The sequence below is a fragment of the Centruroides vittatus genome, unplaced genomic scaffold (assembly GCF_030686945.1).
Source record: "Centruroides vittatus isolate TY-2023 unplaced genomic scaffold, ASM3068694v2 contig_299, whole genome shotgun sequence".
NCBI lineage: Eukaryota > Metazoa > Arthropoda > Arachnida > Scorpiones > Buthidae > Centruroides > Centruroides vittatus.
The window spans coordinates 1338361-1362774 of NW_027121909.1; the positions used below are offsets into that span (position 1 = coordinate 1338361).

A 24414-nucleotide genomic window follows, 5' to 3' on the forward strand; every position below is an offset into this window, starting at 1 on the left:
TAAGAGAAATAAAAGAAATTGTTTTAATACTAAAAATATACTTTTATTCCACTATGTATGCGCCATTGTTTTTAATGACGTGTTGCCATCTATGGGGCAGCTTCATGATACCCTCTTCGTAGAACTTTCCAGTTTTTTCCGCGAAAAACTGATCCACGTGGTTTTTGCAAGCTTCCAAACTATCAAAGTTTTTATCATGAAGGGAATTTTGTAGAGAACGGAACAAATGGTAGTCTGACGGGGCAAGGTCGGGTGAGTAAGGGGGTGGGGTAAAACATCCCAGCCTAGTTCCAATAATTTTTGGCGTGTTCGTAAAGACGTGTGAGGTCTGGCATTATCTTGGTGAAACACAATGCCTTTTCTATTGGCCAGTTCCGGACGTTTTTCTTTAATTGCCATGTTCAGCTTATCCAATTGGGAACAATACTTATCAGAATCAATTGTTTGATTCTGTGGAAGCAGCTCATAGTACAGGATTCCTTTCCAATCCCACCAGACAGTGAGCATGACCTTCTTTGGATGAAGACCGGCCTTTGGAGTTTTTAATGGTGATTCATTTTTCTTACCCCACGATCGTTTTCGGCTGATGTTGTTATAAATGATCCACTTTTCATCACCTGTCACTAAACGCTTCAAAAAAGGGTCATTTTCATTTCGTTTTTCAAGAGAATCACAAATGGAGATGCGATCCAGTAAGTTTTTTTCCGTTAAGTCGTGAGGTATCCAAATGTCATAACGATTCACGTATCCGAGCTTCTTTAGATGTTGAAATACAGTACTGTTTGATGACTTCACTATGTCTGCAATCTCTCGAGTTGTGTAATGAGGGTTTTCATCCAATAATGCTTTGATTTGGTCCTCTTCAATAACAGGAGGTCTTCCTGAGCGAGGAGCATCTTCAAGGCTGAAATTACCCGTTTTAAATTTTGCAAACCACTTTCGAACAGTTGATTCTGATACAGCACTCTCACCATAAACATCACATATCTTTTTTGCTGTTTGTACAGCATTTTTGCGTTTACGAAAAAAGAAAAGAAACAAGTGTCGATAATGCACGTTGTTCGCATCCATTTTTGCAATGAGCCAAATTAAACGCTATTTGAATAATCTTAACGGTTTTTTTGTAACGGACGCGTCTCAAGGTCATTTATCGTAATATTCATTGGTTTGTACAATTCTAATCATTTTCGCGTCAATCGGTGTCTCAACTGTCGGCTATCAAAAATCGCTACGAACTTTCCGAACAACCCAATACCATACAAACATACAACATAACATACAAATTTAACATCTGTGAATCATCATAAAAACTTCCATAATTATAATGAGAGAGTCGTTTTATCATTATAAGTAAACATACTAAATATTAAAAACAATTTTATATAATATTGTTTCAATTAAAATATAATTTTGTTTACATTTTAAACTGTTTTGCTGACAGTTAATGCCATTTTGAGTTTTAAAAATTGATTTTTCAAGGTGTGTCAGTCTAGATATTCGTGGCTCAAGGAAATGAATTCAAAAATTGGTTAACTTGTGCAATGATATTTGTTTGGTTCATTTCCTAAACTTCATTTAATATTAAATATGATGGAGTTAAATTATTTACAAGCCATGTCCATTGCAAGAAGTGTGAGTAAAGATACAGCTTCTCATTTACCTTCCCTTCCCTGCAGTCATCACAACGGCCAACAAAGCAGTTTCTAAAGATGGCAATCCAACACCACACGATGGGATAGTTCTTTGAGTAAAAGTGAATTAATTAGTTGTAATTTCTTTGAGGATAGTGTTACAATATTTGAAATAAGATTACAAATTGATTTTGTAGTACACAATAAAAGCATGCATATCCACTTATAACTGGTGAATTTTCACATTTTCTCCGGAAGTTTGATTCTAGATTTCCCAATCATTTTTCATTCTTCAGCTTGATATTTATTAATTATTGAATGTATCATGCTTATAACATAAACTGATAATTTTTTTAAACTAAAATAAACTTTAGAAAATACTGTATTCAGAAGAATCAGAATCGAGAGTTTTTGGCAGAATTGGAATTGGTATCGGAATTGAAAGAAATTTCAGTATCATCCCATCACTAATGAGAACATTGTTTTAAAGCAGGGCTTCTTAAACTATGGGTTGCGACCCCGTTTGGGGTCGCTTAGCAAAATCTTGGGGTCACAAGATTTTAATGCAAAATATTGAAAATAATTTGTGAGAATTTGAAAATGGCATGCTTTGTGTCGTAGGTTTCGTGAGTTGCACTTTGTGTCACTTCTGGTGCAGCAAGACGATTCAGCAACACTGATTATAGTTGAACTAGTGTAGTGTTGTTGCTTTTCAGTGTATTCATTGTCTCTGTTTCATTGTAACACGAGATTGAACTGTGGTAGTACAGCATTATTGTTTTTGCAAATTTGTATATATCTTCAATATATATGTATATTTTCATTGTATTTCATATGTATATTGCAAAATATTTATATATCTTTATTTTATATATATATATATTTTTTTTTTTTTGGGGGGGGGGGGGTCGCGAAAAAAATCACAATCATAAATGGGGTCGTGAATAAAAGAAGTTTAAGAAGCCCTGTTTTAAAGCATACTATTAATTATGGCCACAGTCAGTGCAGTGCTGCCACCAAACATCAATCTGTAGAATTGACATTTCATGTGTAGAAGTAGAAATGAAGTTGTAACATGATGTAATTCATTTTTGCTAGAAGTGACAAACAATGGACAATATCATTGAGTAGTCACTTTTACTGAAATGGTCCTCATATATATATATGCACTATATATAGTGTATATAGTATATATATAAATATATATATACAGTAGAGCATCAATTATCCGACTTAATTGGGGACTGGGGTTGGTCGGATAACTGAAGAGTCGGATAACCAAAAAGTATGAAAAAATACATTATTAGTATAGTGTATTAGGCCTGGTTTAAATACTAGCCTCCCTTTTATGGTCGAGCCAGTGTTGCCAGCTAAAACACGCAAAATTTTAACAAAAATAATATTAAAGTAGCCAAGACATAGCCAAATATTGTAGCGCCACATCACTAGCAGACATTTGAATTTGCCAACTAGAACGCGGTCGGTTAACCGATGTGACGGTTAATTGGGGGTCAGATAATCGATGCTCTACTGTATATCTGTATATATATATATATACTATATACATTATATATCAGACATGGGCAAATGCGGCTCTTTTTCAGTTACATGCGTCTCTCGCTGAAAGTGTTAATTTCTGTTTTTTATTATTATTTTTACAATTTTATTTTTATAATTTTGTGAAAATATGTGTTTATTAAAAAAATTCAATATTTGTTTTATATTATATAATAAAATCGCATGTCTTACCATACTATCCGCCAGGACAGTACAGAACTGCAACTCCCATGCATTTTGCAAAACCTACATATCAGCTCCCACTGAACTCTTGCTTGCCCACCCCTGTTATATATAGTGTATATACATTTGAATATATTTAGTTAAATAATCTGTTTCTTAGCAATTTGCTTTTATTAAATTTGGAAACTAAATCTTTTTTTAAAATCAAATAACCAAATCTAGCAGTTTCTTAGAAGCAAAATTTTCTCTATGAACTGTCAAGGAAAAACTTATTAATGGATTATTTCCTTTTTTTAGTTCAAAATTTTTTATTTGTTCCAAACATTATCAATAGTTGGCTGGATGGCCGAGGTAGCTCTGAATGACCCAAGATCAAATCCAGGCAAGCAACCATAGACATTTTTGAGCGTGGTCTGTTCCAGATATGTTGGTCCCTTTCTCACTACCCAGTTGCTTCATTGTAAATCTGGCTGAACCTATCATGGATCTGAAAAAAGTCCTTTTAGTGTTCACGAAGCAGAAAGAGATGAAAATAAATAAATATAAATGCCAGTATATATTATCAATACTTATTTAATTTCAAGGCTATCTTATCAGCAAACGCTGTTGCAATACTTTGTAGTTTTCCCAGCTGGACGTACAGAGAGGCCAGGTGGCAAGCTCACGTAAACTGTTGATGGGCAAGATATAATTTTAGCTCCACATTGGCTAGAGATTTATGCTTACATTTAATTAACCTCGAAAGTAGCGATTTCTCCACATTCAGCAGGGCACTTCGAAGGCATGCAGGAAAGGCTGTTCGGTTGATGGTGATGCACTTCGGGATTATGCCATGTCCTCTACACTTAAGTAAGAAGATTAGCTGGGCATGTAACTTATACCACTGCTTTTTCAGATTTAACACACTGCTTTTTCAGATTTAACATCGTAAAAAAGGATGTCCGTTGTCCAGAATTCATCTTAAAAGTAAATTGTAAGGATGGTGGACTTCACGCCGATCTCTGAATAAGCAAGAAACGAGAAAATTAACATCCAGGCATTAAGTGTTTACGAATATCGCTATAATCACTAGCGCTTTCGACGAAACTATTTTCGTCTTCCTCAGGTAGATAAAAATGGTTAAAATCCTTTTTCAAATCAAAAAATTTTCGAAATGCAAAAACCGCTTTAGAACTTTGGAACAAAATCAACGATGGAACAGAGCGAGAAGAAATTTAAATGTGCGCGCGTGGTGACGTAGCGCATGCGCTATAAATTACTGAGATGTGGAGCTAGAGGTGTTGTTTTAATCTGTTATATAAGTTGACCCACATAACAGGCAAATCAAGAGTGGGAGTGTTGCACGGATTTAGTGCAGCGGTAAGAAAGGCCTCCCAAATAAACACGATGCTCCTGTTATTACAATGCCTGAGCATCATCACCTGGTCCCATAGCGGGGTGTATAGGTGCTGTAACACCATTCTTGCTAGTTCGGTGTCTCCTTTGCCTGCCCTGATGGAAAGTCGGTGTTCGGAAATACGACAAGCCAACATTCTGGTTGTCACACCAACGTAGTGGGTGCGAATACCGGATGCAGTATTTTCCAATGGGATGGAGTAAACTCCAGACCTCTCTAGTACGGAGGTAGCATCCCTGTCATTGCACAGTAGCCTCCTAAGATTTGGCCGTGGGGAGACTGGTAGAAAGAGCACGTGTTGCCTAAAAACACGGCAAATACGTATGGTGACTCGGCCACAGAATGGTAATGCGGGAAGGACTACCGAGCATTCATTTGGAACATGTAACGCCGTGGGAGGAAAGAGCGATCTTTTGACCTTGTTTAGGAGGTACCTGTACTTGGCATTAGTGTACCCCGCCGCGTTTACTGCTGAGCGAATGGCATTAAGTTCAATGTCGACAGCTGTTTGACTGGAAGATAACAAAAAAGCCCTTCTAATTAATGGGGCGATAGCTGCATTAACATAATGCTGCGGCTGGAATGCTGTAGCAGGGATTAAAGGTGGTAAGCAGTTGAATTTATGGAACACAGAGTACAATAAAGTTCCCTGGGATTTGGAGATGTTTAGATCTAAAAATGCAATAGCCCCTTCATTTTCTTTTTCCCAGGTAAAGCTGAAGGTAGAATAAATTTTCGTGAGTGAAGTTTTGAAGGTGAGGAAATCCTCCTTCGTGTCCTGCCAAGCTACAAGGATATCGTCTACATATCTGAGGTATAACAATGGGTATGCTATGGTGAAGGGAAAATTATCAATACACATTAAATGTCAAACTGACATACTGATTATAGATTAAAATCATTTTATTTAAAACAAAATTTAACATAATTGTAGAAAAATTATCACACTATTCATTATTTTATTAGGAGTATCTTTTTAAGATTTTACATAAAACATTATCTAGCAATCCCTGCTCAATTCCAAAATTTTGCATATGGATTAGACATTAATTTAAAATTTTTTTTTTTTGAAAGTTCATCATGTTAAAAATTTTTAAATAAACTGAATTATAAAATGTTGTTAAAAGAAATAAAACTTGTAATATTAAAATTCTAAGTGTAATTGTAATTACATATTAATTTATATACAAAAAATTCTTAATAGATAAACACTTACTCGAAAACCTTTTAAACATGCAGCCAGGACACACGGCGACAAAATAAATTGGTGTATATTGGAGCCACAGGAAGATCTATCAAGGACAGGATAGCAGAACACCAAAGAAATGTAAGAAGTGAACAACCATGCACAACGCTGGCCACCTATGTGTTGGCCGACCCCTAACAGGTCAAAGCAGAATGGGACCAAGCCAGGCTTTTACAAGTAGTTTGGGGGACATTAAGCACTGCCACTACGCAGAGGCATGGCAGATCTGTAAAGCAAACCATAAAGGTCTCTCCTTCAACTTCCGGGAGTCCACTAAAGTTTCTGTGGCTTGGCGTTCAAGCTTAATTTAAACCCATGTAAATGGAAGAAACTGAAAGTACAGAATACGATCTTCTTTAAAAAACAGACAGCGCAAAGGCTTTTAACCTTATTACTTTATATAGGCCTTCACTTGGTTATATGTTATATTTCAAGAATCTTTGTTTTGTATATTTTTTCACTCCGATCCCGATGTTTACTATTTTTATTTTTTCTTTTTTTTCTTTATTTTTCTTTTCTCTATTTTGCATGCATATTGTAATATTAGTTATTTATTAAGATGACGCAAGTAATTTTGCAATGGAATATTGTTCAAAAATGTTCTAAAGCTTTTTTGTTTTTATATTTGTACTAAGTCTTCGAATTTTATAATGTTTTTCTTGAGAAAGATCCTTTAACAAGACCAAAAACGTTTGAAGTTAATGAATTTGGCTGCACGTTTAAAAAATTTTCGAGTAAGTGTTTATCTATTGAGTAATATGCAGTCTCGGAAGAATTAAAAATTTCTTCGAGACTGCATATTACTCAATAGATTTAAACCCTCAATTAAAAAATTCTTAATCTTAAATATATTCAGTTAGTTTTTGAATTATAAATTTTATAACATCTGTTTGTGATCAAATTTCAATTGTTTAAAAATAAAATATTGTAAATAATTATATTTATTTTTTTATAAAATAAACATGATAGTTGAATATTGCATTTTTGGATTTTTGCAATTATGAATATGATAAAGAGAAAAGAGTTACATAGAATAAATATAAACAAAAAAAAATCTTGTGATACATTGCCATATGTTCATTTATTTAAACCAAGGCTGTGGAATCAGGATCAGAGTCATAGAGTCAGAGCTTGAGTTGAAAGAAATTCTTAACTTGTCAGTGTTGGAGTTGGTACAAAAGAACCAACTCCAACTACTAATAATTAATATATGTTAAAATTTATTTCACAGAGCATAAGTTGATTAACTTATTTTTCAGGTCATATTTCATATTCAAGAATTCTGAAAAGTAAAGAGAACTTTTTGATTTCTTTTATAGCTTCTTTCTATTATATCCTATTAGTTTAGACTTTATAGCATTTTAATGAAAATATAGCCTTGTTGTTCTTAGTTTCTAAGTTTTATCTTTTCTTTAAGCTTTAAGGTCAATGAATGTTTATAATTTCTTTAAATAAAATAAAAAATAATGTAACTGGTAGCCTTTAGATTCAAAGTTTAATGAGTTATGGTTCTAAAAAGTAGTTTGTTGATTGAGATCGACAGTGATGAAATTCCTTATATGTAGCATGCTTTCAACTGATATAAAAAGTATATAATTAATACTATATACGTTGTACTTGAATTTAAGCCACAGTAGGCATTTAAAATTGGAAAATTAAAAAAAATAATAAAAAATAAAAATGATTTTATATATATGATTGCAGAGTATCTTCCTTTTTTAGACTCCAAGAATGATTTTTTCTTTTTTACACCGAAATAACTTTTCCTTCATGGTCCTCCAGCAATGCACATTCTTTTCATCAACTGTAAATCTTTTACTGGCTGAACAATCTCCACTTTCTTCAGCACACAATAAAACTTTTCTTTTGAATTCAGCATCATATGTAAACTGTTTTTCCATTATTAGTGAGTATGGATAATAAAAAAATTTAAAATTTGATTTTACACAGCTGCTATCAAACAGCAACTGAATTAAATCTGATTGGTGCAAATGGGAAACCACTGAATAAACTGCTATCAATGATAGTAATACTATGTGCAAGCATAGAGTGCAAAGAAAGATCTGATTGTTGGGGAGTTGGAGATTGGCAAAAATAAGAAGTTAAAATATTCACTTTGAATTTAAGCCACACCCTAATTTTACATCTTAAAAATTGGAATAAAAAGTGCAGTTTAAATTTGAAGTAATAAGGTATATTTATTATTTAGCTCCTATATTGATAAATAAATACAGGAGTCACGGTCATAAGCTTTTGTGTATTGACTCCTCAACCCTAATTAAAAGTATCAAATTCTGACTTATTGCCACAAACTAAATATAATAAACCAAATGATTGCCAAATTTGTTGAACTACTTTATTTACTTTAATATTTAATGAATAATAATAGCGGTAAAGTAACTCAATTAATCCAGCAATTGTTTGGTTTAATATAGGACATTGAGATGTTTACAAACTAAATATATTATCTGAATCATTTTGTTTATAAAATATTTTATTACGAGGGTTTTTTTCAACCTCCACTAATGCATGAAAAAAATTGGAAGCATGTGAGACATGGACAGGATGCACACCTAGTGAGTAGTATATTCCCTCACTACTTAGCATTGTGCCAAGCTATTTTAGACATTTGCTACTTTGCAGTAAACACATAAACGTGATGCCACCAATCCAGTCTCCCACCAACTGTGAAGTATGAGCAGTAATTCAATTTCTACAGGCTGAAGGACTGAATGGAAGTGAAATTCATTGAAAGATGTGTAATGTGTATGATGAGAGCCTCATGAGCTATGGATGCGTGCATGAATGGTGCAGGAAATTCAAACAAGGACATGACAATGTTCATGATGAGGCCAGTCAAGGAAGGAAGTGTGTGATGACTGACGATTTGGTGTACAAAGTGGATCAACTGATGTGAGGAAGGCATCAGTTCATGATTTCTGAGTTCAGTGAGGAGTTTCCTCAAATTTCAAAGTCCACTGACTAACAGTGTTAAAGGTTGGCTGAATGGCCTGGGGCAATGTTCTTTGACATGGGTATACAAAAGCTGGTGTCAAGGTATGATGCCTGCCTGAATCGAGAAGGGAATTATGTGGAAAAATGGGTGAAGACTGTAACTACCTTCTACAAATAAAGTGGTTTTGTTTTTCATTTTTGCTTTTTATTCTGGGTCAGTGGAGGTTGAAAAAACTCTCGTATTTAAACTGATTATATCAGTAAAATGAAAAATTAATATTGATTTAACTATATTTACCTTCCATAGATCATAATCACTCACAACAAGGTAAGCTCTAATATTTCCATAATCTTTTGCAATTTGTAAACATTCTGTGCCAACATCCAAATCATGACCAGAACACTAAAAAGTAAAAATTTTAATATATGGAGGTGATTCAGAATAAAATATCTACATTTAATTAAATCTGTACCAAATGAAAGAGTTGTCCCTTTATTGTAATAAATGCTTATTTTAAAACCATCAATAGTTTTATTTCAAAAACTATGAAAAACTATTTTTTCAAATTTAAAAAACAGTTATGTAAAACTTACTTATTGTATCACAGAAACTTCAGTGGAAATTTTTGAATCTTCAAGCACTTTCAACTATACACCATCACTAGAACAGTAGTTTCTGAAACTTTGGTCTGGGGACCTGAGGGTTCCATGTGATACTTGTCAGAAAATCCACAGGCCCATTTTCTAAAAACACTGTTGTGGCCATCGGCCATATTGTATATATGTCTTTTATTATATATATGTATTTTATTGTATATAGTTATAATTCTATTTTATTTTCCAATTTTCTCTATTTCCTTTATCTATCCTTTCTAAAACCTTCCAAGATGATCAATATTGCCTTTGGGTAGGATTAGCCATTCTGAGAATCAGCAGAGACAATAGCAGGTAGGGTGGCCTGGGAAAAAGCAACTAAGAAAGGAGTCACTTTTCAACCAGACATGGAGGGAGTCGGACGTGTGAGAAGGGGCTCTGAAGAAAGTTTTGGTGGAGAGGACAGAAGATCGAGATAGTCCAGCAAGGGACCGTGTCGGATAATTCGAAGTAAGAGAGAACCTTGATAAGTGATAGAGAAGAGAGGATCCTAAAGACAGAAGCCACCATAACAGAACCAAGGTCCTACCCAAAGTGCATATCATCCTGATGTAGAGAAACCCCAAGTGAATCAACTCTTCATTTCTTATTCCATTCCACTGTGGCTGTACGCCATATTTTTGTACATATGAATTTTAGATTTAATTAGTTTTAATAATTTTCTCTCCTTCTTAACCCTTCTTTCTAATTTCCTTTGTCCATTGTTCTGGCTTCTGGGAACGCGGGCTTCCCACTCCCCACCCACCAGGGGGTCGTGTGGAACAAAGAGTTCGAGTGGAGGACGAGTAAAATCTGGGTCATCGAAGAGTCACTTTTTCTCCGGCCGGACACGAGGAAGCACGGACGAGAACGGCGAGCTCGTGAGACGGAATTCTACGAGGGCCGAATAGAGAGCCGTGAGGTGAGGATCCGGACCGTAGAGTCAAAGACACTGACAAGAAATTATCCTAAAAGGTATTTTTACAACGTTGACGAACCCAGAGATACGCAGAATAAACCACCAGCCGGAATCGGAGTTCAGCGAGAACAAGGGTACCCCACTATCCTATCAATTCTTCTCACTTCCTACTTTTATACTTTTCTATCCTTTTAGGTTTAAGTTAGTTAAGAATCGCGCGGGTTTTATTGTTACAATCGGACAACAAGAGAAGTTGGACTGAGGGAATCCACAAAGAACTTTTTGTATATATTATTAATCGCGAAATTAAATTTGTTTTAATTGAATTCACGTGTCTGTGTATTCCTATCGCGCTTCACACTTTACATTGGCGTCCGCGACAGGATTCCCTCCTCGTTGATCCAATTCTCTGTATAGCTGTACTGATTATCAGCCATCGTTGTAAGTTATATGGAGGACAAAGGTACTCCCAGTATGAGTTTGGTGGCAGAAAGCCACAGTGAGAACCCCCCACTCGTGGTTACTGGATTCTTAGGGATGATCCCCACTTTCTCAAATTCGCCTAACGACACGGTAAATATAAATCAACTATTTAGAACCATTGATAATGTGGCTAAGTTAGCCCAATGGGGGGACGAGGTTAAGGTGGCTGCGTTGCAAGCTAAACTAAAAGGTGAACCATTAAACACTTTCTTTTGTTTATTGGAGCAATCGCCTGCACCAACGTTTAAGGAAATTGAGCAAGATCTAATTAAATGTTTCCAGAAGCACGAAGGGAAAGGAAGGGGCTTACTCGATCAATTACTAAATTTGAGGCAAGGAGGAAAGGAATTAGTCAGTGAGTATATCATTAGGACTAAAACCATAATGTCTAGGGCTATCCGGAGTAACCCAAATATCGTGACATTCAAAGATGAGATTATCAAGGAGAGGTTCATCAGGGGATTAGACATAAGTATCCGAAGTCACGTATGTCGCAGGGAACCTGCTACCTTAGAGAAAGCTTTCGAATGCGCTGAAAGGGAGGAAGAGCTAGAAAAGGAATGTAGTAATCCTAGAGACCTCAAAACGGTCTGTTATAACTCCCAAAGCGAAGTGGGTGCTGAATGTACTAGTCCTGAAGTAAACCCTGACAAGACTCCAAAAGATGAGGATCGGTTAGCCAATTTAGAAAAAGGGTTGAAAACCCTGTTCGAAATAGTTTCCAAGATGGCCGAAAACTCGACCCAGACTACTAAGTCGCCTAATATTAACAGCAGACTTTGTTTCGTTTGCAATAGCCCAAATCACTTGGCTAGGAAATGCCCCAAAAGAAATAGTCAGGATTTAAACTAGTCCGGGAACCTGATCAGGGTCAGTGTCGTGTTCCCATCCTCATCTTTAAACTGACCGAATTTTCATGTTCGGAGAGGGGACTCCCATTAATATGTGGCAGGGTAGTGGGGGTAGAGATTAAATTCTTAATTGACTCAGGTGCGGAAAGGTCTTTAGTTGATATAGCGCTGACTCAAAACGCGAAATTGGCTAAGTCCTTCCAGGTTGCAAGAAGGGGTGAGATCACCCATATCAGAGGTATCAACGGCACAATCTCCACATGTAAGGAAGTCCTAAAGGGATCGATAAGCTACAAGGATGAGATAATACCCGCTTCCCTTTGTTGTATGGAATTCCCGGATAGGCTAGAATACCAAGGGATCTTGGGGATGGATGTCATCAACTCAATCCCGTCATTGATAATTGATGGATGTACATTCATCAGTCGTGAAGCTAGAGTATTGAACCATAGTCCTCGCCCATCGATCATGTATTTCGATTGCTTAAGTAGTACTCTGGTTGGCACCGCCATAACTCCAGGAACTACAAAAACGAATGACGAAAATCAGGTGACTCGCGTCCTCAATAAGTATCCCGGTTTGTTTTCGGAGGGGGTCGAAGATTTGAAAGGCACCGATCTTTTTATGCACAGCCCTGAAATAGACACTAACCGGGTAATCAATACCCGTCAATACCGTATTCCGAATTGCTACCTTGCCGAGTTAAAAAAATTGACTGATGCATATCTTAAGGCAGGCATCATAGAGGAAAGCCATTCGGAATGGAATTCCCCCATCCATATTGTGAAGAAAACCTCGGGTGAAATCAGGATGACTTTGGACTTACGTAGGATTAATGACATAACGAAACCACAGGTGTTCCCGCTAAGTAGGGTGGACGAAATACTCACGACCTTCCATGGTAGCAAATACTTTTCCGTAATAGACCTCAAATCCGGTTACTTCCAGATCCCGCTTGACCCCAAGGTTAGGCATATATTTGCATTCACTACCCCTTGGTCCAAATATCAATTAACGCGTATCCCACAAGGGGGGAAGAACAGCGGTCGGTTCTTTCAATATTGTATGTCACGTCTCCTCGCCCCCTTCATCGGAAACAAATGTTATGTATTTCAGGATGATATCATCCTTTTTTCCCCTTCTCTGGAGGAGCATTTAAAACTTCTTGATCAAGTGATAGGGATCTTACATAAGGCAAATCTGAAGCTCCACCCTACCAAAAGCAAATTTTGTGTTAGAGAAATTAAATATTTAGGTCACATCATTAGTAGTGATGGTATATACCCTGACCCAGGCAACGTCGAAGCAATTAAGGAATGTAGAACCCCGCGTAATGTCAAAGAGGTTCGCAGTTTCCTCGGAATGGTCGGTTTTTTCCGCAATTTCATCCCCAATTTTTCCGAGATGGCGCTGCCCATGACTGAACTAACAAAAAAGGGGAAACATTTTGTTTGGGACAGTAATTGTCAGTCCAAGTTTATGAGGTTCAAGGAAGTTTTATCAAACCCCCCCCTGTTGGCACACCCAGATTTCTCTTCTCCGTTTGTGCTATATACCGATGCCTCTGATAGTTGGCTAGGTGCCGTTTTGGGACAGCAACGGGATGAAGGCGTGGTCCCACTCGGATATTATAGCAGGAAGTTTAGGGGACCGGAATTGAGGTATTCAACGATCGAGAAGGAGTGCCTTGCGATTATTCTCTCTCTCCGGCACTTCAAATCGATAGTTCTAGGTCACGAAGTTTCTGTATATTCGGATCATAAGCCCTTATCTTACTTGAGGAGTATGAATAATCACAACGACAGATTAATGAGATGGGCCTTAGAATTGACGAATTACGATGTTACGATAGCTCATGTTAGGGGTAAACACAATCCGGTGGCCGACCTTTTGTCACGCCCGATATGTTGCGGAGAGAGACCTAACTTGGTCAACCAGTGTTTAGATGTGCATAGTCCCAGTTTCCACCATAGAGTAGTGGAATCACAAATGGAAGACGATTTTTAAAAAAAAATGAAACTAGGTCTTGCGAAGGCTCAAAGGAACATGCATCAGGGTCTTGCCGGAAAGGGTGTCCAGCCAGAATTCCAGTTGGAAGGAGGTGTGTTGGTCCACATTAAACCGGGAAGATATGGCCTATATAACTGGAAGCGGATATGTGTAGGTCAGAAAATGGGTGAAGAGGTTGTTAGAGCGTTCCATGAGTCGGGCCTTGGGGGGCACTTGGGCATAGAGAAGACTTGTAATACCGTTGACAGGCATTACTACATACGGGGTCTACAATCGGTAGTCCGATCGGTAGTGAGGGTGTGTAGGACATGTCAGAGGTTTAATTTACACAAGGGAAAGGAGCCGTTCCAAGAAACAGAGTTAGCTGGCTTCCCTTTTCAGAAGGTAGCTATAGATATAGTCGGCCCACTCATGGTTACTCCCAGCGGAAATCGGTACATTCTATCTATTATTGACGTTTTCACCAGGTATTCTGAAGCAATTCCTATTAAGGACCAGACTGCAAAGAACGTAGCAGACGCCATATTCCAGCATGTGATATGCCATTACGGTTGCCCCGAAATTATTATCTCAGACCGGAGGGCTAATTTCACTTCTTCCACGTTTCAGGAATTATGTGGCATACTCCGTATCAAACATAAAATCACTACTGCTTACCGTCCGTGTGCGAACTCGGTTTGTGAGCGGTTTAATAAGTCTATATGTAGTATTATAGCTCGGATCTCCAGAGGAAGTAATGGGAAGTGGGATGAGCATCTTGCTCAGGCAGTGTTTGCTTATAATAACGCCACTCATGCATCCACCGGCGAATCCCCTGCCTTCCTTCTCTTCGGTTTTGACCCCAGGTTACCTCAGGTCTTTCCGACGGGCGTGCCGGCCCACCATAATTTGCATGATTATCGGAGGGAGCTGTTAGAAAAATTGAACACTGTTCGTAACTTGGCTTATTCACGGAGCAGGCAAAACAACTTAAAGAATAGGGAGCGGTGCAATATAAAAAGGAAAGGGCGTGGCTTTAGTGTTGGTGAGAGAGTGTGGCTGTTACGCAAGCACCAGGGTAGGAAGTTCGGAAAATTTTCCCCTAAGTATTCGGGTCCTTTCCGTATTACGAGAATTTTAGGTCCAGTAACCGCAGAGTTGGGTGGTAGTGATGGAAAGAAAAATTGTATTGTGCATTTCGATCGTTTGAAACCATATTATTCATATGCTGTATATAAAGGTCGAAACCATTACCGACCCAACAACAATGATTCCCCGGATATGTCTGATGATGATGGAGGTGATGAGATTGCATTACAGTACAGGAGACAGCCGATGATACCTATCAGGCGGCAAGAAGACGATGCATCACCAGAGAATCCCCTTGAATCGGATGACGAGCATCAAGCTGTTCCCGCAAGCGAGGGTCGATACCACCTTCGGAAAAGGAGAGTAGATTACTACAAACTCCATCATGGACTTTGAGCCTTTCCGATGGGGCGTATGTGGCTGTACGCCATATTTTTGTACATATGAATTTTAGATTTAATTAGTTTTAATAATTTTCTCTCCTTCTTAACCCTTCTTTCTAATTTCCTTTGTCCATTGTTCTGGCTTCTGGGAACGCGGGCTTCCCACTCCCCACCCACCAGGGGGTCGTGTGGAACAAAGAGTTCGAGTGGAGGACGAGTAAAATCTGGGTCATCGAAGAGTCACTTTTTCTCCGGCCGGACACGAGGAAGCACGGACGAGAACGGCGAGCTCGTGAGACGGAATTCTACGAGGGCCGAATAGAGAGCCGTGAGGTGAGGATCCGGACCGTAGAGTCAAAGACACTGACAAGAAATTATCCTAAAAGGTATTTTTACAACGTTGACGAACCCAGAGATACGCAGAATAAACCACCAGCCGGAATCGGAGTTCAGCGAGAACAAGGGTACCCCACTATCCTATCAATTCTTCTCACTTCCTACTTTTATACTTTTCTATCCTTTTAGGTTTAAGTTAGTTAAGAATCGCGCGGGTTTTATTGTTACAATCGGACAACAAGAGAAGTTGGACTGAGGGAATCCACAAAGAACTTATTTGTATATATTATTAATCGCGAAATTAAATTTGTTTTAATTGAATTCACGTGTCTGTGTATTCCTATTGCGCTTCACACCTTACACCACTATCCTATATCCCTCATTATTTTCCTTAGTATTAAGTAGATTTAAGTTAGAATTAAGTTAGGTTTAGTTACGCACTTACTAGAAATTAATTGTCATGCGATCAGGAAAGAGATACCATCATGCTTTGTTTGGAACAAAGAGTTCTTTGTATAAATCAAGCCGGATTGTAAATTATCACAAAATCAGTTGGGATTCCTTATATAACCTTTTTTGTTCAAAGTGAAATAAAGGAACTGTGAATATTGTTATAATTGTCATAGAGTCCTTTCTGTACTTTTCGTTCACAGACTGTACTGTACCACTTGCATGAACACCACACTGTCATTTTATCACTTAGCAAATATTTAAAAATATTATGTAAAGCTTGTAGTGCTCCGTCACTATTGTTTCCCAGCTTTTGTATATATATTTGGTACTTTGTAGTCATTCGTATCAGGTTTTCTACCTTTTGTCGTGTTACTAAGCTATTTGTAATTTTTTTCATTTGTTACATGCCACCTTTGGCAACTGCTGCCTGCTTGTTTGGGATTGGTTGTCATGACACCATGTGACTAAGGCTGGAGATCCTGGATGGCAGCAAACTTAAAAACACATGCACGACACATGCGGAACACCTTTTCCCTTCTGGACTAAGCTTGGTGAAGACTCTCGAGTCCCAGACCAAGAGAATGACAGCGAGAAAGGTCATCATCTATGACTTGGAAGATAGGACACTATATCAGACTTTTTGTTTGAGAAGATAATCCATGTGCATCAGGAAACCATTGATCATTAAGTCCAGAGACCTTCATGGATATTGAAGAAGGTTAAGGAAATAACCTGTATCTGAGGTTATTTTGGTGTTTTCTTTATTAATTGTCCAATAGTAACGATAGGTGTGTATTAATGGATACCAACAAGCAATCATCACTGTAAATATTGTAAATATCTTTGTTAGTTTAAGTAGGGTTACCAACCGTGTCATTTTCGCCTGGAGACTCCAGTTTTGGTGACATTTATCCAGTCTCCAGTTTTACTAGTAATTTCACCAGGAATATCAATGTTTTACTTATTATTCTTTAATATTAAAATTTAAAATCGGTTTGTTAATTATTCTGTAACATTCACATTATTCCTCATATTTCCAGATCGAAAACTTCTGTTGAAAATTTGCATACAAAATCATCATTACGATAAGCGCCATCTACATTTCATTACTAAACACTCATGTCATCAAGATTACTGGAAGGGTCGCCATATTTCACTACCATAGACAGCGTTGCCAGATTTGGCTATTTTGTGCAAAATTTGGCTATCCTTTTATCAGTTTGGCATAAAAAATATCATTTGGTGCATTGGCTACTTTCTGGGCTACAGAAATTTGACTTGGCTGTGTTTTTGGCTACATATTATTTATAAATATATTATTTGAATAAAAATGTACTTTAAAACGGTGTTTCGTTGTTTTTTATTAATTAGAGACCCAAATAAAACAAATATTTGTGTTTTTCAAATAAATTTTTGTTAGTCTCCTTTATAATAAATGAATTTATTTATTTCTAAGTAAAAATTGAAATTGTCTGTAGAAGTAATTTTTTAAAATATCCTTTTTTGTGATAAAGTTTTAATGCTTATTACTATAATGAAGATATTCTATATGACAAAATAATTTTAATTCAAAATAACAATTTAAAAAAACTTTGAAATGAGGAGTTATCAACAGAAAAAATATGGGTGTCTATTTTTAAGACCCTTGATGTGATTGAAATCAAACAAATTGTTGGCAAAGTTCTAAGCATACCTGTAAGCAATGCATTTGTGGAAAGAATTTTTTCTATAATGGAATCTTCTTGAAGAAATGATAGAAGTAGAATGCGAGTGGAGCTCGCTAAAGCAGAGTTAGGCATTCGAATTAATTTCGACATGAGCTTTAAAGCTTTTCATTCTTATTTATTTCAACATGACCAAAAAAAAATTATTGCAAGTAGCAAAATCAGAAAAAAAATATAATTTTGAGAAATAAGAAGCATTACAATTACACTTACTATATAAAATAATGTTGGATTGTTAATTGTGTAATACTATATATAAATATATATGTTACCGGCAAAACCTAATTTTACGCCAAACTAGTTTGGCGTAAGCGTGTCAGGCCAAACTAGTTTAGAATTATTATTCAAGTATATTAATGGTTAAAATAAAATTAAAAGGCAATTAATTAGATGAACAATATTTATTCATCTAATTGATATTTTACTGTTGATACTGTTTCTTTTATATACTATATACTTTTATATACTTTTGTTTGCTTTTATTCAAGAACTACTGTGAATCAATAACTAGTGACGTTAAACACTGAGCGGCCTGCCAGTGGCTCCCCTCCAGGAGGAGTCCGTTGGAAGCACGAACAGTCGGAAGCGCTGCCATTGGGGTTACCTAGTACACTTTAATCCACCCATTAATATATTTAACCATTAATATACTTGAATAATAATTCTAAACTAGTTTGGCCTGACACGCTTACGCCAAACTAGTTTGGCCTAGGCAAAACTAGTTTGGTGTAAAATCGGGTTTTGCCGGTAACATATATACTGTACTCGTATATGATAATATAATTGTTGAATAAATAAAATATTGTGACTGTTTATTTTGGGGGGGGCAATCCTCCAGGTGAATAGTTGGCAAATGTTGGCAACCCTAAGTTTAAGTATCATTGTTATTCATAGTAATTAGTATATTAGAGTTATAGGGTGTTAAACCCCTAGTTAGTGTTATGCTAGTGCCAATGGAAGGAAGGTTAGATCTGTGTATTTTACATGAACTTCAGTATCATAAAATGGTTGTTTAGAATTGCTTATCGTGTGATCTATTTTTTTGTGCGGCCCTTAGTATCCTTATCAACACTAAGTCCGGATCTCTCCATGATTCCAATACACTACAAGCTATATTAAGCTTTAAATGAAATGTGATAAATTTGTATATTATAACTTATATTAAAATGTTATATTTTAATGAATTTTTTAAACAAATAAGTAAGTTAATTCTTTTTATTAATTTTATAATTTATTAATTCTATTATTTTACCAAAATTTTTCAAATTAATACAATTGAAAACTGTCAAATAATAATATAAGATGCCTCAGTTACTTATTGTTATTGCAGTTTATTCAGATTTAACATCGTAAAAAAGGATGTCTGTTGTCCAGAATTCATCTTAAAAGTAAATCATAAGGATGGTGGACTTCACGGGGATCTCTGAATAAGCAAGAAATGAGAAAATTAACATCCAGGCGTTAAGTGTGCACTAAACACTTAACGCCTGGATGTTAATTTTCTTGTTTCTTGCTTATTGCAGTTTATTAATTACTAAAAGGGTCTGCAACCTGTCAAAGTTTTGGAACCACTGGACTAGAGATATAAGAATTGGGTTTCTTGCTGATTTTATTTCTCAAGTTGTCTTATGATGATAAAATAGCATGAAAGCACTCAATGATTCTAAAAAACTTCATGCTAAAAAAAGTAATTTGAACTAAATTTTAAGGAATTTCCTTAACGAGTGTAAATATGTTGATGATACAGTAATAAATTAATAACTGTAAAATCTATTTTGATATAAATAACTCCATTTTATGAAAAACATGAAACTCAGAAAACAAATGCTTGAAAAATTTTAGGTTTCAGAAAAATAACGCATTGAAGATGTTGGTGCAAGATTTGTCTATACTACTCATTAAACACTGTGTTACTAGTATTACAAGATAAAACACTTAAGATATTTAAGCTATCTTAATAATCATTAGTGGGCAAACAAATCATATCAGTAGATGAAATGCTAATTTCAACATTGTTAAACAATTTTAACACTGAAAGACAGTTTTATTTATTTAATGAACAATCATTGCTGTGAAGAGTGTATTTTTATTCATTTTGACCTTTGCTTTATTAACATCACTGAATTTACAAGTAACAAGTGTATTTTAGAATACTGAAAGTGATGTTTCAAAAATAATAGAACACTTTCAATCAATTAAACAAAACATAATCATTAGAGGCAGTTTCAAGGCAATTTTTAAGCTGTTTATATGGCATATTCATCATACACGATGAATATGCCATATAAACAGCTTAAAAATATAGAAGCATTGGAAATATTTAAAGCAGACTACCAGGGTCTATCTATCAGTTTTAAAGATGAAGAACAAATCTCAAAGACATGGCAAGCTATATTTGACCCAACATTATACCAAACAATGCAGACACACTTAATTAGATAATGAAAGAAAAAAATTTTTTTAAAAGAAAACATTTGAAATTTGAATGTCCAACACCATCAAATGTCTAATTCATTTTCATTCCTCCACCACTACTGTTATGCCCAATAATTGCTTCTGTAACTCCATATATTAAGCTGTTACAACAAAAGACTGGCAACCCTTTACAAGGAGATTGCTAAAAATAATAACTTCTGCTTAGCTTTCAAAAGAAGGCCCTCATTTTTACCCTCCTCCACAATCTAAAGACTATCCAGATATGTTCATCCACCTGGTGAATATGCTATTCCCATTATGGATAACAGAGCCAACCACAACTTATAATACATGTGTGAGGCTCTAGAAATAGGTTGGACTTAAAAAGAGCATGAAAATTTTATAAAAACATTTTTCATGTGACATGGAGAAACAACTGATTCTGTGAGGTGTCAAGTTTACCTGTGTCGAGATGGTGACACTGAATCTTGACACCTTCACTATTATACAATGACAAGAAGGAAGGATGGTGTCAGATAAACCATCCCAGGCAGACCTTCCTCATGATCCGAACTGGTCTCATTTTTACACCTGGAGACAGGTGAGAGAGACCAATCTAGGAGCGAGGAAAGAGAAGCTCAACCAATGAAAAATTTTGGAACAAAAAAAGGTATAAAAACTCCATGTTGAAAGACACGGGGGACAGCAATTCCATTTGGTCTACTCCACCATGTCACTGCCTTCTTAAAAAGGATCCCAGAAATAAATCAGATTGGACCTTTTACAAGTCACTGCTACCCTGGGGCTATACATCATTACCAATGAAAGGACTTACAACATAGATAGAGGGAACTTTGTGACTTCTTCCTACTATTTGGATTTATTAAAATCTGATGTAAGCACTTTTAACCAATAAACAGTTTTGTAAAAGCACTTAGTATTCTCTGCCTCTTAAATCACACCCGCATACATGAGAGCTCCTAGTTCATCCCTGATGAGGGAATAAGAATTTTTTTCCCCGTAAGTCAACATACTCACAATGGGTGCTTCAGGACAACCTTTAAACACCTGACTCATAGAATATCAGACTGCCATCATTAAAAGGCTTGCCACCACAGCATTAACAACCTTCACCACCAACCCCAACACTGAAGTACCTTTCAACTGAGCACGCCTCCCACAAAGAATGGCTGAAATATTTAGAACAGTTCAAAATTTACAATGCAGCAAGAAAATATGTAGCCATCAACTTTACAGAAGTAGACTCCTTCCCCATGTGAAAGTTGTTCTACAATGTTTAGTCTTACAACCCTCCTCTTCCCTCTATTTTACATCATTTCCCTTTTAGCATATGGATGGCATATCTAATAATGGATGGATATCCTAAATAATTATTTTGTTTGAACTGTTTGTTTTAACAGTTGCATTTGAACTGTGAACGTCTTTTAGTCTGATGATGATGTTCCATGTGGGTACAAATGTTTGCTTTTGTAGTTTCTTATAATAGTCTTACTGGATATTGGTTTTTTGGGTAGTGCTTAATTTATGGATATTTTTTCTTCAGAAAACTTAAATTCAATTTATATTTTAGTTTGAGTATTGTAATATAACAAGTATTAAATATTTGATTTTCACAAATAAACTGTAGTGATTTATACTAATATAGTCAAACCTCTGGACATGGCCACTGACAAGAACATGAAAAATGGCCACTGTTTAGGGGGGTGACCATTATTTAGAGATTCTTTTGTATGCATTTCAGAAAAGAAAAGTTCCTGAAAAATGGTTTAAAGACAGCCATTATTACAAGTTCAACTGTTTATATATTTAGTTCATATATCTAAATTTAAAGTGAGTATTACCATTACTAATTTTATCATTATACTTAATGTTTTCTTATAATTCATGATTTAATAACATTCCATTGAAAACAAAGTTTCATCAATATAAAATAACATATTCAACTAAATATTCTTACAGTATATATTATATCAAAAGAATACAATAATTAAAAAAAGATAATTTTATAAACATGATAATTACATTAAGAAAATGTGATTGACTAAAGAAAAATTTGTTTAAGTCCAAATTTTTCATAAATAATTATTGAAACCTCAGTTCCACAAGATATATGAGGGTGGTATTTTTCAAGCTCCAATGGTCCATAAAAAAATGACAAGAATAAATAAAAAAATTTATTACCAAAAGTTAGGTACAGTACAGACATGGTTACTTTTTGATATAATCACCGTGAAGATTGAGGCATTTGTCATATCTGTGGATAAGCTTTTCTATCCTCTCTTCATAGAATGTTGCCGCCAATGACTTGAAATGGGCCCTAACATTGTTTTGAAGATCGTCTTTAGTCTCAAACCTCTGCACTCTTAGCCACTTTTACTGTTTAGGAAAGAAGTGGAAGTCACTAGGTGCCAAATCGAGGCTATATGCTGGGTGTTTAAAGGAGGTGAAGACTTCCACCCATTGGAACTTTTTAATGTGTGAAGACTTCCACCTCTTTCCTGAACTGAAAACATGGCAAGGAGGGCAGAGGTTTGAGACTGATGACGATCTTCAAAACATCATTAAGGCCATCTCCATTCACTGGCGGCAACATTCTATGAAGAGGGAATGGAAAAGCTCATCCACAGATATGACAAATGCCTCAACGGTGATTAAGTCGAAAAGTAACCATGTTTGTACCTAACTTTTGGTAATAAATTCATTTTGTTATTTACTCTTGTCTTTTTTTTTATGGACCATTGGAGGTTGAAAAAAACAGCCTACATATATATATATACATACTTGAACCAAATACTTATATAAGGATGGTACTGTGATTACGCAGCTGAATCAATCGATGCACCTTTAACAGTGGAACAGTGGCATCTTCACAGAAAACGGCACACTGGACAGAAAGTGAAATTCCAGTATCTTATCTCATCAACTTTCCAACATTGGCATTCCACTTTCAACTGTCCATGCTTAAAGGCATGGAGAGTTGAAAGTGGAATGTCAATGTTAACTTGTAGGATCAAAAACATCACCATTATGAAATTTCACCCACTGTTAAAGGTGCATTAATTAATTCCATTGAACCAAATATTATCAAATTTGGATAAACTTTATTATGTAGAAATCAAAAATGTTGAAAAAAAACATTTAATAAATTTAAAATGTAATTCATATTATTAAAATAAGATATTATTAAAATTTATATAATGAAACATGCAGATGTTAATCTATTTTACAGTTGAGTCCAAATAAGTCGTCATACGTATAACATTGTATACGTATGACATTGTCAGTTAAGTAGACAGTTTCCTTTGGTCCTGGCCAACTTACATTGGCATTAACGTTAAAAAACTCTGGTTTACTCAACAATGCCATAATATTGTAAATGCCAAAAAACAAACTTTTCAGGATAGATAAAAACTGTTTCAAGTGAATGAATTCATTTCTATTTTATAATAAAATGATAGAAAAAACTTGCTAGGTTACAAATTCTCTGGGATAACAAAATGATGTAGATATAAGCAGTAATGGCATTGCATGCTTTATTATGATAATATTAAAGTTAAAATTATAATTCTTAAATACAAAAATAAAATTCTAATAAATAAACTTAAAAAACATTAAATAAATTAAAATTAGACTTAAAATTTTTATATATTGAACTTTCTTTTTGCAAATGTTTTTATATTTAAAATAGTTCTTAAAAAATTTAAATAATACTAACCTTAGAATATGCATCTAGTATCATATTAAAAGTAAAGGCTTGAGGCATTTCACTTGCATAGTATTTTGTTCTATCCAAAACTACATCTAAAAGCTTTTCTTCATCTTGCGAAATTACTGTTGAAACTAGTGGTCTTATTACACCAGCTGCCTAAAAATTAAATATCTTGAAATATGTATATACTACATATAATATTTTGAATACAGATTTATAATTATAACAGTGTTCTCTCCCAACTAGTTTTAGATAGAGTCAATCAACCATATTTTCTCTGGCCAGTTAAAATTATTTATTATTATTATTTACAAAGATGATTGACCATGAATTATTATGCTCTTGAGTGTTTTGATGTCATTAATTGGAGGTTTTTAAGTAAATTTCTAGTAGCAACCAGCTAACATTGCAAGATGATCATCTAAAATATTTTCTGAGGAA

The 24414-nt window shown here is 35.4% G+C and overlaps 1 protein-coding gene across 3 annotated transcripts in view; it reads right to left on the reverse strand.

Moving 5' to 3' along the window:
- LOC136972622 (D-ribitol-5-phosphate cytidylyltransferase-like) overlaps positions 1-24414 on the reverse strand; it is a 77450-nt gene that overhangs the window by 18382 nt on the left and 34654 nt on the right. For all 3 annotated transcript variants that reach the window (XM_067267208.1, XM_067267209.1, XM_067267207.1), the window contains exons 5-6: positions 23980-24129; positions 9267-9371 (exon numbers count right to left, since the gene is read on the reverse strand). In XM_067267208.1, the coding sequence (XP_067123309.1) occupies positions 9267-9371; positions 23980-24129 (255 nt within the window). The remainder of the gene's footprint in view (positions 1-9266; positions 9372-23979; positions 24130-24414) is intronic.